Below are 18177 nucleotides of genomic sequence, written 5' to 3' on the forward strand. Positions count from 1 at the left end.
GAATCAGTTAGACTGGAAAAGACTCTTAAGATTATCCCAATGCCACAATTAAGAAAGCATCAGTTCTCTCCAACTGCTCAAGTGCAGTCTGGTGATCTTTGCAGAAGACAGTTTATTTGGGCCAATGCGGTGTTACCAAATTTCAAGTGTGTACTGGAGACAGCAGTGAGAGGAAAAAACAGAAAAAATATTTTCTGCAGAAAATGTAGCAGGGGGAAGATCAGAAAACCAATACTTTCTCTACTTCCTCTGAGTAAGTTTTTACTATTTAGTTGTAATTTCTGTGCACACAAGATAAAAAGTTAGACTGCTCGAAGTACACACTACTATGCATATGAAACTGTTCAAGTGTATCTCAAGGTTTTTGATCAGCTTAAGACAGAGGAAAGTTAGACAGGAAGCTCTCAGTACAGCTGAAGAGCCAGCACATTCTACTAGAATGAAAACCACACCTTCTTCCTAAAGCCTATACAAACACCAGGTATTATTTCGAAGATAATGTCATGGTTTAAGGCTTTTTAACATAGGTCTGAAACAATATAACTAAATAAAAAGTTATGGAAAGACAAAGAGGAGATCAGATACCTGGAAAAAAACTTTACAGCACTAATTTTGGCACCACCTTTTAGTGCAGTGTTATAAAAACACAAGTTCTGAGTAAAAGACTACTGAAACAGATTCAGCAGGAAAGATTCGGAATTGTGGCTTTTTAAATTCAAAAAAAATTAATCAGATTTAGTTTTTGGCAAGAAAGAAATACTCTTAGGTAACTTAAACTTGCTATGCTTGCTTTGTTCCACCTACACATCCTGCTTCTTCCTTGAGACCTAGCCCTATTCATACTTCCTTTTAAGCAACTCCTAGTGCTGAATGCTTCCCTTTCCTCAGTCCTGTCCTGGGGTGGACACTCCTCCAAAGGAAAATCTGGTTTGGAATTTTTCGCTGATCTGACACAGAAAAATGAGATTTTTTTTTTTAACTGAGAAAATTTTCTTCTATTATAGTAGATAAGAGTCTTCTCTGGTTTATCAGAAACCTTTCTGCCTGCATTCCAAGGCATAACATCAATGATTTATGGTAATAGGAAGCCATGCAGTGGCATTTTCCAGGAGCTCTGAACTGACAGAGTTGGCTTGAATCCACCCGGCTTCTAAACAAACACTGTTTCCCACCTTGCTGTAGACAAACCACAGTCAAAATGGAATTTTATTGAGCAAATAACCCTGCTGGGGACTTTATAGAGGCAACTGCTAAGTCTCCAACTTTGGTGAACCCCAAACAAATGGTCCCTAGATACGGAGGATGCAACTACACAGGGACTGCGGGCCCTACAGAAGGTGAGCACTTCCCTGTCCATACACCATGAGTGCTCAATAAATGCAATATGGGATAGAAATCTCAGATTAAGTGTGTTAAGAAGCCTACATCTGCCCTAAATCTGGCAGACTAGCCAAGCCCCTTTTGGGGAAGCAGCCATGGTATTATCTGCACTGCACTGAGACAACTCAGAAAAGGAACAAAAATTCAAGCAAAATTGCTTAGTGACTGGATCACTAAAACAGCTCAGTGCAGGGCAAGATGTGACAGCAGTTATCACCTGTTCTGTACATAATTATTTATGATATTTGGCTGAATCTAAGCACAACTTTAGAGGTGTGCCTAGTGCCACAGGAGAAAGCCCTGATCACAGAGGAACATGTCCTTTTCTTGCAGTACAACATTTACAGGACAAGACAAGCATGATTAACACGGGTAACTGGTGAGGAGCACCCAACGTGCAGACAAATCTCAGCACAAAGATCTTACAGTGCTCTGGCTGGCAACCAGTAGACCTTCAGGCAAGCACAGACTTGCTGGTTAGATATTCATAAATTATACAGAAATGGTACTTTAGAGCAATGCCTGAAAACATGGTTTGATAAAAATATTAGTTTTCTTCTTCACTGGCAAACATGCACTGAAGCCCCAGTTCTTTCCTGTAAGTAAATACGTGGATTTTGTTTAAAGAATGTGAAGCACAAATAGTTTTTCTGTCTTTAGCATGTCCATTAGAACCCTGGCATAGTGGACCCTAACCCAGACTATGGCAATCAGGTGCCACGCTGCATCCAACATCCAGGAGTGCATCTAACATCAGAACTCTAACAAATAGTCACATGTAGAGGTGGCAGGTTTTACCTAAAATAAATATTAGTCAATAAAAATCTTACCTTCAAAAGTGCAGGCAGAGTTGTGCTTTCCTTTTGGCTGCTCTTTGAATTTATGGCTGTGCTCCCTTTGTTTTCAGAACTGAAAAACAAAAATATTGTGTAACACTGAGTACTTGCATTATTCAAATCCTCTCAAGAGCCAACATATTTAATTTAAACACAAGAAAGGACAGCAAAACATATTTTCCAAAACTGTGGTATATACTCTGCAGATATTGTAACTGAAAAAACCGAGCCCCAAAAAGCTGAAGACAGAACCATAATGACTTTTTCACCTCACACAGAGGTTTTTGAACTCAAGCACTCAGAAACAGCACACGGCATTTCAGCTCTTCCAGCTGAAAAATAACAAGATTTCCATGCCTGTGTATTAATTTTCACCTGCAATTGAACAATGATCTACCACAGCAGCATTCATTGCCACAGGACCACTTGGCACAGCCCATTCTGAGGCCTGTGAGCAAGAGGAATGTACTGCTGGCAGGTGGAATCATCCCAAATCACAGCCACCACATTGAGCAGTTCTTCCCTGAACATGCCCAATGGGCCATGCAAATGCTGAAGGAATTTTAGAAAGGGGACAACAGGTATGTGTTTATTAACAAGGCAATGCCTGCTGCTCCATTTTAAAAGTCAGAAGCCCAAAATCACATGTGTCCTTATGGGAAATTCACCAAATTCATTCAAATTTTCTTGAGAGTTCATCTTTGGAATGAAGGGAACCAACTCCCTGCCCTCAGCCCCAGTTCTTAGAACAATCCTTACACACAATCCAACAGAGAACATTTTATTAAAAACCTTTATGCTACAACCAATTTAAAAGCTAAAACACTATTAAGGAAAACATTAGGTGTTGTTAATGACAGACATCAGTTCCTGAACTGTGTAGCATTACATGAAGAAAAATAACTTTGTGCTAACATATCATATGAGTAAGAATTTCAATTAATTCACATTTATTTCAAATATCCTTCACCACTTTTAAACATTTAGCTTTGCTATTGAAAAATGCACAAGTGTGAAGAGATGAACCGAAAGCTCTTTAAATAAAAAACCAATTATTAGCAATTTGGTGGAATTCTGTCAGGATTTGGAGAAGGAATTAAGGTGCTGCTGTACTCCTACTGCTCTTGACTGTAAACCACAGGTAAGCACATCCCAGTAAGACTCCCTATGAATGCAGATGGTTTTCTTCCTATTGTGGATTAGGCATCTGCATTCAGTATACAGTGATATATACACAAAAGCAAAAGCCACTCTGACTAAATGTAAGTTTCCTTCTCAGCTGCTCAGAGACATCATTCTCTGAATAAAAATGACAGTAGACCTCTCCTGCTATTAAGTTTTTCAAGATCTTTCGCATTTTTCAGATGCGTCAAAAGAAGAACTTTTTCCTCCCATTTAGAGATCATCTCCAAGTTGAAAACCATGTATTTTCACATCACCTTAGGTAATCTCCCTTAATGCATTCATAAACACAAAGATGCTTTTTCAGGGACGGCATCAGACTGAAAGTCTTGGCTGTTCTTTGCCTTCTTGGAAGACAGAGCAGAAGAATTAATATTCTGACTTATTAATTTCTTCTGCTGCTAATGTGTTTCATGAAGGAGATGTCACAATCACTCTGGGCAGTCTGGTACACTAATAAAAGTGTTTCTCTGTACACAACTTATTTTCTCTCTCCTAGTTTTTGTTTTGTTGTTGGTTTAAAAGAGAACAAACTAAAAACCAAAACACCCTTCTCAGATCTACGTGGCTTTTCCTGATGTTGATACATTTGACATGAACTAAGATTCCCTGGACTTTAGAGTGGAATAAAGAGGGTGATGTCAACCAGACATTCTTCCTAAGTTCAATGTATCACTCTTTATGGAACTGGTCTGCAGACCAGAAATGAGATCCTTGCTTTCATTAAGTCCTGCCAGCATACTTTATACCAGTGTTGAATTACTGCATCACTTTGTTTTGCTCATATTCTTCCCTTTATATAATGTGGGGTTTTTTTCCCCAAAACTTTTTTCATTTTCCTACTTCTTGTTTATATTTGAAATACATGTCTGAATTACTTTCTTCTAGCTAGCCATAGAAATTCCATAGCATACATACCAAAACTGAAAGAATGCAATTCAGTAGATAAGCATCTTAAAATCAACAAGTTAAAAAAAAGTATCAAAACTTTCCTTTCACTATAAAATAACCCTAACTCTGGAAGCATTTCCCCACACCCTTTCATAGTTTATATTCCAGCATTTCTACATTCCTTAACCTTTCGCTTTAGGGTGTAGTTCCTCAAACATGCTGACTTTGTCAGCAGAACCAGCTTTAGAAATCTCTCCTCCTTCCTCCTCAACCTCAGTTATCTCTACATCCTTAACTCAGCCAAGAAGGGCTCTCAGTAGGGCAACACTTTTCTACAAAATCAAGAGGTGGGCAGAAGTTTCCTAGAGTAAAAATCCAGCCTGTGATCCAGTTGACAGTGCAGTGATTTCCAACTGCACAGTGAAGGGCCAACAAAAGTCACTCAGCAGCAACAGGAAAGGACAAACCACTGCCCCTCACAACACCACAGAGGCTGCTTGGGGTGAACTCTTCTCCCCTTAGCCAGGACACAGTTTTAAATGGATCTCTGAAACTAAATGGTCTCAGTTTTACAGCACAAAAGCTTCTTTGCTGCCCAAAGGCCTCGTGGGTGGTTTAGGATAAAATGGTTTTGTTTCTCTCAAAGAGGCAAGGTTACCTTTTATAGCCTGAACACCACAGACACAGGGGCTGGGCCACACTCAGTGCCTGGGACTGAAGAACCTGCTGGCTACTGCTCATTTCATTCACACAAAGCAACTTAGCAATCCCCACAACAACTCCCTCCAAATTTTAGGGCTTTCCCTCTTATCATCATTGCATCCATGGCATCACTGTGACCTAGGGCTACAGCTGTATTCATCAAGTTTGGCTCCACAAAGTTTTAAGCTTTTCCAGAGCAGTGGAAAAGCTGGAGCATGTTTTTCTGGAGCACTTCACCACGGCAGGTACCACCAATGTTTTCTCCAGCTGAGCACATCTAAAGCTAGGCTTGTGCTTAACCACCCACCTCTCAGGACAGCATTTCACACTGGTCCAGTCAGGAATTCATCTTCAACTTTGTGCTTCACAAACTACTGTTGTTACATTATACACCCAGAAACAGGCCTCTATTAACCCATCAATTGACTCATCTTTGCTTTTAAGAAGAGCAAAATGTGGTCTTAGGAAGAAAGAAAACATCTCTACCAACTTGCTTCCATGGGCTTCTTACCTATCCAGGCAATCACTTACAAATTGTCACAACCACTTGTTAACATGTTTAGACAGATACTACTCTAATTTTATAGATTTAAAGGGAGGAAAAAAAAAAAGGCATGGAAATACTAAATAAAAAGACATAGTCACAATTAATTCTAGAAACTCAAGCCTCTCAGACATGTAATCTACTGCCCTTCTGTTGCTATTTCTGCTAGACATTCCTTTTTCTCTTACATATTAGTGCATCCAACAGAGATGGATTAATCTTTAGCGAAGGTTTAGAGGAAGGTTAGAGGGATTTCTTCTCCTCAGCTGTCTTGCTGCTCTTTCTACTGTCTTGCCAGCATGCCTAAACTGATTAGCATCACTCTTATTCTCTAACTAATCAAGATTAAATTTAAGTTACAGAACGGTATCTTTTGTATCTTCTCAAAAAACCTTTCTTTGTGCCATTTTCTATTGCTTTTTGTTCCTCTGCTGCTGCCTCCGTTTTGACCTTTCTGTATTACTTGGACAGGTGGTGTCTGAACCAGAAGCAGGTTTGTGGTCCAAGTTTTTAATCATTACACTTTGGAAAGAGAGGTTAGAGACTCTTATGAGCAAGACATGTTCAAATTCTGCATTGCTGCTCACACAAAGAGAGATTACATGAGGGATTACAGTCAGCAACAAAAAAAAAAAGCAATTTAATGGAGCATATTTAAGTACACGGCTTTCAAGGTCTTTTGCAACTGCCTCTAAAAACAGAACAAGACAATTACAAACAATCACATCTTCAAAAGGCCCTCACAGCACCTCTGTATGGTGTGAGAAGTCTGCTTCCTCCACCCTTGTCCTTCATAACAATCCCTCAGAACTCACAAATTAAAAGCCCATCCCCTTCTTCCTTTATTAATCCACCCCACCCATGTTATGCACGCAGCAGATTGTGAATGTGTTGTGACAGATAAAAAAAATAAGCTACAGGAAACATACAAGGAATAAAGCACAAACACACAAGTTTGGATCAGACTGACCACAGGCAGAGTTCTTCAAACTGAAAGTAATTGCTGTGATATTTTAGGTTCCTTTTATGAGCAGAAGGCAGAGACTGCCTGTTGCTGTTTGGGAAGGGGGAAATTAATGGGCACTCCCTTAAGGAAATGGGGACAGCTGACTAAAGCTGAACTTCAGTTCAGCACCACCACAGCACTTGTGGATGCTGACACGTGGATTTATTTCTCCCAGGGCTTTGAATCAAATCTTTTCCAATGCAGCAGCTCCAGCATTTATGTTTCATGCAGCCCACATGGAACCAGGCAGGTGAGTCCTCCAGCCTTTTGCCATCTCCTCTCTCTTGGGGACAGATGACTCCCCGAGTGGCCAAACCCACCCTGCTACCACATAAGGCTGGCATTGTTTGCTTTTAACTGGTCCTCTCAGATTAACTCAGGAACCATTTAATGTGAGACTTGTAATGGCAAGAGAATAAGCAATGCCCAACCTCAGAGATGTCTTTTAGGTTTACTTTATTTCAGCATTCTGGGATGTAATGACAGCCCCTGCCTATCCTTTCTCTCTGAACAAACCTAACATCTCTCTCTGGGAAATACACCTCATGTGGTTCTGATGTCATGACTTCTTTCCAATTTTACTTCGTGCCAACAGTTACACGTGCAGTGCTGTACCTTCCAGAAAGATATTTCAATGGAGAAACATTGAAACAAGGATTTCATCACCTAATACTTTAAAATCCATTTGTGCAAGAGCCTCCCTGAAGAATGTAAATGAGTGGAAATCCACAAGTCTAATAATACCATCAAATATAGATGTGCAAGACCTCAATGAGGTTTCAGCACATTACAGGAATTCTCACACCATATCCACAAACCAGTAGTAGTAATGAAATTTTTATGACAAAACTGCAAAGAGCCATAGGTTGCTTAGTATTGGTTAATTCTTTGTCCCAGTTTCTGAGTGGTAATTAAAAAGGTGACTGCAAAAAAATTCAGACTTTGAAATTAAAATTTTTATTTATATATATATATGTATATATCCACCAGCTACCCTGCTTGCCATACAGACCCTTATGATTACTGTAGCTGGCCTCCTGCATAATCTAGATTAGGAAATTTCACCAAGGGAGACCTGCATCAAGCCTTTAACACATGACAGGAAGTTATGAGCTTTGGTTGAAAAACAACAAACTATGGAAAAATTACCACTTTTGTAAATACAACCTTTCCACGTAAACTACTACTAAATTCACTACTTATGAGGCTTAACTATTCAAGTCTCATCTCTCAATCAATCTACATCTATGTGGGACAGATTATAAAGGTCTCAGATTCAAATAACCTCTTGGAGCCACAGGTCTATAACATCAAGCACTTAAATCTGATTTCCCTTCCAGTTACATTCCTTGAGGCAGAGTCATTCCTCAAACTTTAACATTGTCATTTCTAAACTAAATGCCACTGAGCTACTTCACTTTGGTCTGTGAGGGAGTTTTTCCAGACATCAAATTGTTCTGGACATCTTTTCAGAGCCCTTTTCAGTATGCCAGCATCTTTTTCATAATAAATCATGGACACCAAAACTGGACTTGGTCCTGCAGTAACCAAAGCATGCACAGAACACACGTGGTTTGTTGTTTATACACCCGACAATCCTATTTTCTTCTCTGAGCCACCACTTTGGCAGCTCGTCGTTAACTGGCTGCCAACCATGGCAACTTTGTTTGTTTCCAATGTCATCTACATGGTGATTTCCATACTTTTCACTCAAATCATCTGCAAACTTCACGTGCTACAGTTTTTTCCTCTTTTAAATTATCTGTGAAGATATTAAATGGATTCAAAAATACATCCTTTTCATTTTCATCAAACAGATCAAGTACAAAATGATTTATTACATCTGTTTTTTTTTTACAATCCTCTCTATGTTGAGCTTTAGCCTGCTGTTATTGCACTTGCAAATATTTTAAGTGGAGCATCAGTGCAAAGTCTTAAGCATCTAAGGATGGTATTTCAGCAGTTTGTCAAGGAAGCTGTAATCTCATAAACAAAACTGAGCTTGACAATTCCCATCTTTCAGTGATGTTACAATCAATCCCATGTTTATTAACTTCTCAGTTCGCCTGGGAGACTTAGTAAATCAATTTTTCTATCCTTCTTTTTTAATGCAACTAAATAAAATAGACTTTAAAGGGAAACACCTTCCTCTAGGCATTATCATCTCACTTGTGAAGCCATTTGTGGGCTGTGCAGCTGGAAGAACTATCAGAACCTAATCTAAAAAGTCAATTTTTTAAGTGTCAAGCTCCCAGCACGTATCTTGAGGAATATGAGCAAGGGTACAGTAACCATTTGTTAAATTACCTGAAAGGAAAATATTCCTGTAAAGCTCAGTGGCAACAAGATAAGAGGAGATCAACTGGATGAAAAAAATTGGCTTGTGCATCAAGTGACAGCTAAAATATGTTAGTATTTAACAGAAAATAAAAATGTTAGCATTTTAGAAGAAAAATACCCCAACGAATTAAATGGATTTAAACCTCTTTCCTCTGTTTCTCTCCCCCCAAAACCACAATGTCACCCTTTTCTGAAAAGCTTCAAAATGAGAAATTTCCAGTGAAGTTCTCAGCAAGATTCCCAGGCTAACACACATCTTGAGAAACCAAATAGCAGCAGCAGTGACAAAATCTGCCTCTAGTCTCTGGCAAGGCTGTTGGGGCTTGTATTGAGAGAGGGAGAATTTTGCACAGAAATTTGAATGTGAAGTTTCTGGCTGATGCTTCTGTGCTTAAGCTTAGGCCACACACATAAGGGAGATGAACTGAAGACATTAAGACAAATGGTAATTATAAAAACAAGTTATTGAGTTTGAAATTAGGGGGTCAAAGGAAAGCAAAGCTGCTATTTCATTAAAAAAAAAAAACATAGAAGGGAAACAGAGGAAAAGGAAAAGAAAGCAGAGAAAGATAAGAAAGAAGGAAAAGGAGCCAGGAGGAGAAAGCAGGAACTTAGGCAGAACTGTTACAATTGCTGATTAATGTAAGTGTTGAAATAGACAAAATGTATTTTATTCAATTAAACTACCCTAATTTCGAAACTGGTTTGATTACAGAGAGCAATAAGCAATTTAGATTGTTTTAACTGAAACAATTTTTCCTCTCAAACCTGTTTCTGCTGCTGATTTACATACTGTTCTTTGCTTGTGCAGCAAAGCTGGGTCAGCTTCACATTCTGCAATAGCAGTGCTGCATTGCATGGTTTATATCAGCTACACAAAGTATGTTAGTACTAAATGAAGACTAAAACAAGCAACCAGAACTATAATGGAAAATAAATACGTCAGAAAAGTCACAGATAGGCCACGTTTTACAGTGAAAGTTTACATGAAAAAAACTCATGATGTTACACTGAACGTGTACCTTTAAGTTTAAAGGCTAGAACTAAGAGAAATAACTATGATGACCCTTGCTAAATAACTTAATCTGTTTTACATGTGAGGGACCTACACAGCCCTGCAAAGGCAGGAGAAAGAAATAGAAATGTTTCTGAGCAGAGCTTACTCCAGTGTTGGGCAGTGCGATTATACCAGATTACATCAAGGTTTTCCTTCTGGCATCTGTCAGGCATAGTAACCAACACTGCTCTGGAGTCTGCCCCCTGTTTGCCAGTCTGATTGGTTAGACAGTTTACAGCATTTTTATGACACAAACACTTGGTACAACATCAGAAACAGATTTACAAACCATTTATTAAGGTTAAATGTATTGAATTAATGGGGAATAGAACTGTTTGCAAAGGGCATGGTTGTGGTGTGGGGGATTGCAAGTGGTACTTACAAAATGGCATAAAAATAGGAGATATTAAAAAAAAAAGTAATCCAGGGTAGCTTTAAAGCAGCAGCAACTGTTGTTCTGATAAACAGAGCATACCAGAATTTCAAAAAGATTCATTAAGGACAATCACCCCAGAAAAAACAAGCAAGAGAGACTGGTGTCACAAGTAAAGTGCAGCAAGCTCTTCTAGTCAGGCTGGAGGAGAAAACTTTTGGTAGAAGTATAGAGGGCTGCTATTTCAAGAAAATACTCCCCAGAACTCAAGAATGTACTCTCCAGAACTCCCATCTTTGATCACAAAACATATACCAGGAAGCATCCTACAGACACCAAAGTTCACTCTTTTATTTTGAAGGCATACATGTTTCATTCCTACCAAAATGAGTTCTATGCCAAATTTTCAGCCTGTAACTGATGATTAAAATAAAAGTATGTTATCACTGCAGTTCTTCCTGCCTTTTCTGTCCATGTGCTCACAAGAAATAACTTCTTCCTACATTTTTTACCAACACAACACTGTAGGTGAAGTGCAGATCCCCAAGGTGTGTACACACTTAGGTCTCAAGACCTCCTTAAGCAGAAGGAAAAATATTTTATCAACTTAAGAAGTAGTGGAACATTCAGAAAAACAACATTCTATTTCAAAATAAGGCAAGTAATGAAATCACAATAACAACACTATTGGAGACTATGTCTTGTGTCTAGAAACTGACATGGGAAAGTGAAATGAGTCAGGAAGGCAACATTTCCGACCTTAAGTCTTCAAAAGTGATACTGCAAAGCCAGTTAGAATAGATAAACATTATACTAAAAATGAAAATTAATATACCAGAAGAACTGAGTTAAAGCCTGAGCAACCCAGGGCTGTGCTACTGTCTGCAAGTATAATAGCATATACTAACTGAACTGTATAAAATCCAAAAGCCCCTCAGAAATTAAAAGCAGTAGCTGGGTTTCCACCCTTTCAAGAACTTAAAAAAATTAGAAATACGATCCCCACAGCAACACGTATCAGAATCTTAATTTTTTTCCACCTGGGAGCCTTTTGTTCACTAGAGGAGAAGTCCAAGGAATTTTGATCTTTGCAAAACTCTTCCTTAAAACCACAGACTTGTAGCTGTTTTGGAAATATTTCTGCATTAACTCTGGCCCTTATGCCAATAACTGGAAAAGAAGAGAATGCTGTTAACATTTAAAATAGTGGAAAAGCCATTGCTTTCTTTCTTCCAAGGAGCTCTTCTATTATAATTAAAGCTCGAGTAACATTTCCTTCAGGAAATGTCTCTCACACACATGGCCAGCTGCTGGCCCTGCTCCTCCTGGTCTCAGTCCCATGAGACATCCAAGTACGTGTTCTGATCAAGCAGGCAGTCCCACTAGAGTGCACAGAACTATTTACCTGCTTAATTATAGGCAACCCCTCTGGTACCCTGCTGAATCGGGGCCTTTCATACTATTTTGAATTATCGTGCAATGGAAGCCATAATAGAAAAATCTAGGAAGCAAAAAGGAAGAAAGAAACCCCAAATTAACAAACGTACAGAAAATTTTCATAATGCACCTTACTTAGGCAAGTCTAATTTGAATTCTTCTATATGGTTGGAGTAATGCCCTTGCTGGTTCCACAAACCACCATCCCTCATGTAGACTCATAAATAAGCTAAATTTTAACAACAACACGAAGAATCCTGCTCTGGCTTTTGAAAGTAAAAGGTTCTTTATTAGAAAGCAGAGACTGATGTTTCCAGCAGACAATGGATTTCTTCAAAGATGCCAATGGCATGTGAATCAAACCCAGCCAGGAGGCAGCAATTTCAGAGGAACTAGGTTTGAAATTTATTACTCCCTTTTCCATCAATTTCCAGCAGTCCCTCAAATGCAGTTTGCACAACTACAAAAATACATGTTCTTTGTAAACAGGAACAATGACTGGCAGTCCCAAAGGAAGAAAAAGACTCTCTAATCTCTCCTCAGGCAGAATAAACCAAGTTCTTCATCTCTGAAAGCTCTCAGTAAGATACTAATGGATGAATAGAACAACAACCTCAGCCCCCCCAAAAAAATCCCAGCAAACAAATCAGCCCCCCAAAATCCTAAACCACATAAAAGGTTGCTCCTCCCTGTTTGGTGTCTCTGGTATACTTCAGCAGTGCAGACAAAATATCCTGACAAATCAAACTTGCACTGGTAGTTCTGTGACCAGCCAACAGTGCTTGGAGAGAAAAAGAGAGATCTGAAACGAACCTGCCAAACACTACAATATCTAATAAAATGCACCCATAGTTCAAAGGACATTTTGATGGTACCTCAGTAAAAAGTGTCACACCCCCCTGAAAGGTCACATTTATTCGCAAAAGAACAATTGCTCAGCCACAGAAGCCACATATTTCTGAAGGAATCTATAGTGTAGACTTACAGTGTAAAAGCTGTTGTCTTCTTCCAGATGGACTAAAAATACATGCATTAGTAAAAAAAATTAAAAATTATAAGACTCCTATTAGAATAGTGAAAATGCAATTGGGTTTTGTCACTCAGGGGATTTGGATTGCTCCAGGATAAACACTGTGGTAACCAATAACCAAATGTGTATTATTGAAAATAGCAGATACTCCAGGATAATGACTGCCTTTGATGGAAGTCAATGATAAAGACTTGGGATGAAGAGCACTGAAGCCATTCAAAGCAGCCCCAACTCTGAAGAAGACACTTAAGCAGCAGGCAAGCACTGGGTGGGAGATGCTTTCCATTTGGCTACATTTTATGTAAAAGCCAAGTGAACTCCTAAGGCATGTACTGCGCTTTTTGCTGCCACAAAACTTACAACTAACCTGCACAGCTTATTTTTTCCACAAGCAAGCAAGCCAGCCTCCAGCGAGTCTCATGTTCATCAGAGCTACAAATTGCTGCAAGGGCAAGTTATTAACATAAGCTTTTTGTCAAATGAGGTTCTCAGAAGAGTCCAAGACGCTGATTAACAAACTATGTAACTCCCCCCCGATCCCCTTCCTTCTATTTTAAACGAGGGTCACGGTAGGTTTGGGTTTTGGTTCTTGTGTTTTTTACAGGTAAATCTGAGCAGGGTCTGGAGCAAGAGGGGAGCTCTGCCCATGGGGGAAGGAAAGCTGGCAGCTTCCAGCCACCCACCTCTGCAGACAGAGAATGACTTTTGGATGGACAGAGGCTCATTTCTACATGCTTTTATAACTCAGGAAACCATCACATTCTGCAGAGGTATCAAGTGTGATGCCTGTCTCCAGAGGCCAGTGCGGGCACACAGGGTGTATGTGATGATATACTGCTCCCCCTCTACTCAGGTCTTCTACTTTTTTGAAACCCATCAGTAAGTAAAATACCTCCATAGAAAAGTTTTATATACATATATCAAACTTGGTCTGGCTCCAACATATATCCTAGCGATAACCTGAAGGGGATTCCATGCCGCTGCATACATTTCTCCTAGCCCTTTACAAAAGCTGCATTCCCCAGCTCGCCCACACACTCCACACCTTCACAACAAGCACCCAGGGCAGCCCTGGTGCCCCCTCCCCGCACTCCGGCTTTGTTCCATTCTGCTGCCCGGCCGAGCTCGCTGAATAAACGCGAGGAGCGAACCTGCGGCACTCATCCCAGCCCGGCGCTGGCTAATGTATGCAATTACGCTAATCTGCGAACAAGGCTGCCACTGGAAACCAAATACGAGAACGTCAGCATTCCTGACGAACGTGCCACGCTGCAGCCCGGCACAACAAGGAAAAGCTCCTTAACATACCAAATGGGCCTTGGGATGGCGAGGGCTCTCGCTTGCCTGCGCTCCGGGAAGGAGTCACGGCCACCGCCCCGCAGCGAACCTCGTGAGGAACTCAACAACGAGGCCGAGGGGCCAGAGCCTTTGCATGTCTGCGCGGGCTACCCCAGCTTCCGAATAAAGAAAAGGCTCCTGGCTGCAGGAAATGAAACTGCGATTGGGATAGAGATTAGACTTGCAGCCCCAAGTTAAGTGGAGTAGGTCTGCCATGAGTGCTACCTACGGATCGGCCATGTAGTGCACAAACCACTCAAGTGGCATCGCTCTCTTCCTCACCGAGGTGACCGCTAGGCTTTTCTGTTTATCCCAAACCACAGTTGGAGGGAGCTGGCAAGGCGTCATCCGATGAAACCTGTCCCACTGCCTCTCTAGATCCAAACCTTCGCCTTCTCCCATATCTTAACCACCCCCACCAGACAAAACAGCCAGGCTATTCCAGCAATTGTAAAGATGGCCTTGATTCAGCAGCCTGGCTCCCGATTTCTTTTTGCCATGAATTAAAAAAGCAACGTTTTCTGTTCATAAGAGACCAGTGGATTCTTGGTGGTGTACTGGCATGTCAAATGCTTACAGTGAAACAAACCCCGCAAAGTTAAAAATCCTCATGGTGCATTTTTACAAGACTGTTGAAGATGGTCAGTGTGAAAGGGCAACAGGCTCTTCTATTTACCATGATTGCTGAGAATATGCATCTCAATCCTACAGCTTTTCACTGAAAAAACTACTGCGATAGCCACTGTCTATCTGATTAAACAGCATTTACTGTCTGTCAGCTTAAACACAAACCTATGCCCTATATCAAGAATGACTCAGATTAAAACCAACATGTTAAAAGCAAAGAATACTACACCTGAGGAAGTAAGGCCTAGGCAGTTAACACCTTTTCACCACAAAAATATGCTCGTTAACTTGGGCCAACAATGAGGCTGCCTGAGAAACGGAAGAAAACTTATCTGTGCTTCTTTCCTAGTTACAGACAGAAATCAGCCACCAGAATGAAAAAAAGAAAAAAAAAAAAAAAAGGAAGAGGAACAAGTACACAAGAAGTTTCCAAACCTTTTCATCTTGTAAAGTCTCCCTGCGCTAAAAAAATTATTAATATTGAAGTTTCCATAAACCACAAATTTTGCATTGAGACTTAAACACATCAGTAATATTTATGTTGCATTAACGCCTCATTTACACCAGTCCAAAAGAAAACTTCCAGCTTGAAAACTGAAAAGGAAAACCAAACAAACAAAGCCCTCAAAGCCCTGCCCTGCTTTCAGTCCCGAGGAAGGGGCTGCGACCCGAGCCACAGGACGCTGACGGCGGCGGAGCCGTGGGGTGCGCGATTCCCAGCAGGTTACACCGGGGCTCCGCCGAGCCTGGCGGGGCCGGGGGTGCTCGATGCACCTCCCGGGGAGCCCCGGAGTCCCCCTGCCCCAGCGCCCAGCAGCAGCCGTGCCCGCACAGCAGCGCTGCCCCAGCACAGCCCGCCCTTGCCGGCCGTGGCAGCCGCTGTCAGCCGCGCTCCCGGCCCGCTCCGCAGCTCCCCCGGACCCGCCGCCGCCCCGCCGCCGTCCTAGGAGCCGCCCGCGGGACGCGCGGGCTCCCCACGGGGAACGCTCGCTTCCTCCCGCTGCCCCGCCACCCAGCAGTGTCGCAACACGGCCCGGGGCCCCCCTCAGCCCCGCGCCCCCCGTGGCCTCCGGTGTCCCCCGGCCGCGCAGGTGGCACCGCGCCGCCCCCGAGCCTCGCGTACCTGTTCGCCGCCCCCTCGCCGGGTGGGCTCCTGGAGAAGAAGCGAGAGAAAGTGCTGTGCCAGGAGGGGCCGGCCCGCCGCCGGCTGCCCCCGCCGGACATCCCCGGGACCGGACCGGACCGGACGGGACGGTAGACGCCGCCAGCAGCCGCCCGGCACCGAGTCCCCGCGGCGGCGGCGGCAGGCGGGAGGCGGCTAGCGCGTCCCTCCGCCCCGGGGAGGAGCCGCCGCTCCGCGCCCCCGCCCCTGCCCTGCTGCCGGCGGGGCGGGCTGGGAGAGCTGCGCTCGGAGCGGGAGGTGGCTGTAGCAGCGGCAGGAGGAGATGGGGGAGCCCCGTCCGCGTCCCTTCAGGCGGGAGGGCCCGGCCCCTGCCCTGCCGAGCGCCCGGGGCCGCGGAGGGAAGCGAGGGCCGCGGAGGGGGAAGGCCCGCCGCCCCCGCGCCGGGAGGGTGGCGCGTTGTATTTGGGTTTGTTGCTTCTTTTTTTTAAGTTAATGGGTCATAATTAGTGTGAACAAAGAGAAAAGATCAGAGGTAAAAAAAGCCGAAACAAAACAACAACAAACCTCTGAAGAAAAAGGTTAGGTAGCTTTGAGAACCTACAGTCCTGACTGACTGCAAACGCAGCGCCAGCCTGGTGCTTTGTGAGGGGGGCCAGCTTGGAGCTCCTGCACTCGTTTGTCCGTGCAAAGTCAGGAACTGGCTCGGCGCTGTCCCGGGCACAGCGCGGCTGCCGCAGCACCTGTGCCTGCTGCCCAGCGCTGTAAACACTGGCATCGAGCGGAGGCACACGGCAGCAGCGGCTGCGGATTCAGCTCTCCCCTCTCTCTGGTACTGGAGGGTTCATGCTTGCTGACGAAAAGTGGCCTGGAAAAAAGGAGTTCTCCTGTCCTTCAAAAAGTTTACTTCCTAAAAAGGAGTTTGGTTTAGTTTTCTGTTTGGTTTTGGCCTTTTTAATACCAAACCCTTCATTTTGCTCCTTCCAAGAGTTGTGGCCACCCTTGACTTAACATCAAACTATACCTACAGATGACCTTGTCATTGCAACAGCACAGTGACAAATAGTACCCTCATTTTATAGAGGTGATGCACAAAACCTTAATGATTCACGGAGCGTGAGTTACTGGTAAAGTAGACCAACCTTGACACAAGGGTTTTAAATTCAGAACCACTTTCTCATCTTTGTGAGCATCTCTGCTGTTCTTTGTGACTGCCTCCACCTTACACCTTTCTATCAGCTCCCTTTTGCTTTTTGCCATCTCACAGAACTGTGGAATGATTGGGAGGGATCTTAGGATGTCACCTGGTCCAATCCCCTACTTAACCAGGACCACCTGGAGCAGATTACCCAGGACTGTGTCCTGATGGCTTTTGAATATCTCCAAGGCCTCTGGGTAACCTGTGCCAGTGATGTCCTCTCTTTTGTAAGGTTTTTTCCCTTTCTTCACCTTAATCCATACCCAAACCTCTTTCTTAACCACTGTGTCATTGTGACAGGCAGATTATGAAGCTGGTACTCTAGGCCCATCTGCAGAGCAGCAGCAATAAAACAGCCTGAAAAAAACTTACTGTCTGCTTTTCTGTCCTCTTTTTCCTACCTCAGCTATGAACAAATCTTTAAGAAATGTGCAAACAGCTCTGCTTTGTATAGTCCAAGTCTCATATAGCTTTGATGTGGAATTTAAAAACACAGACACAGCTGGATATTGGACATGCACTTAATTTTTTAAGCAGTCGGAATTTGGACTAGCTGGTTGGATCACAGGTTACAAAAAGTAGCTTTCTCACAGAATAGAAACCAGTCACAAACCTTATTCAGGGGACCAGCACTTAGTACACAAGGTTCTGTCCAGTATTCAATGTCCAGACAAGGAGCAGACAGTTCTCTCAGTGATACAGATGCCCCAAGCTTTGCACACAGCCATGAAATGTTTCATTCCAGAACAGTATAGAGGAAAACAAGAAGCCACATTTTTAGTGTACCTACACATAGTCGCCAATTCTCACAGAAATGGCAATGGGGGTTAAAACTGCAAAATGTAACAGCAGTTCCCAATGAAACATTATAAAGGAGACACTCCTTCTGACATTCAAAATAGAAGTAATTAGGCTCCAAAACCAAATTAGAAAAGTAGCAATTTATTAGGACTGCACAAACAGGCTGCAGGGAGGCTTAGGCTCTCCCTGTTTATTACTTTTAATTCTTCTTTGCCACACACATCTCACAGCTTCCCTACCTATTGCTTAAGTAAGATCTAATCCCTGAATAGCAAGGTAGCAAACCTGAATATAATAATTAGCATTTATTAAGCA

At 42.5% G+C, this 18177-nt stretch overlaps 1 protein-coding gene across 1 annotated transcript in view; it reads right to left on the reverse strand.

Annotated features, from left to right (window-relative positions):
* Positions 1-16049, reverse strand: part of CRYBG3 (crystallin beta-gamma domain containing 3) — an 85435-nt gene extending 69386 nt beyond the window's left edge. Inside the window, exons 1-2 of the mRNA XM_054653102.2 lie at positions 15867-16049; positions 2211-2289 (exon numbers count right to left, since the gene is read on the reverse strand). Of these exons, the coding sequence (XP_054509077.2) occupies positions 2211-2289; positions 15867-15967 (180 nt within the window). The 5' untranslated portion in view covers positions 15968-16049. The remainder of the gene's footprint in view (positions 1-2210; positions 2290-15866) is intronic.
* Positions 16050-18177: the final 2128 nt, after the last annotated feature.

This window comes from Agelaius phoeniceus, chromosome 2 (assembly GCF_051311805.1).
Source record: "Agelaius phoeniceus isolate bAgePho1 chromosome 2, bAgePho1.hap1, whole genome shotgun sequence".
Taxonomy (NCBI): domain Eukaryota; kingdom Metazoa; phylum Chordata; class Aves; order Passeriformes; family Icteridae; genus Agelaius; species Agelaius phoeniceus.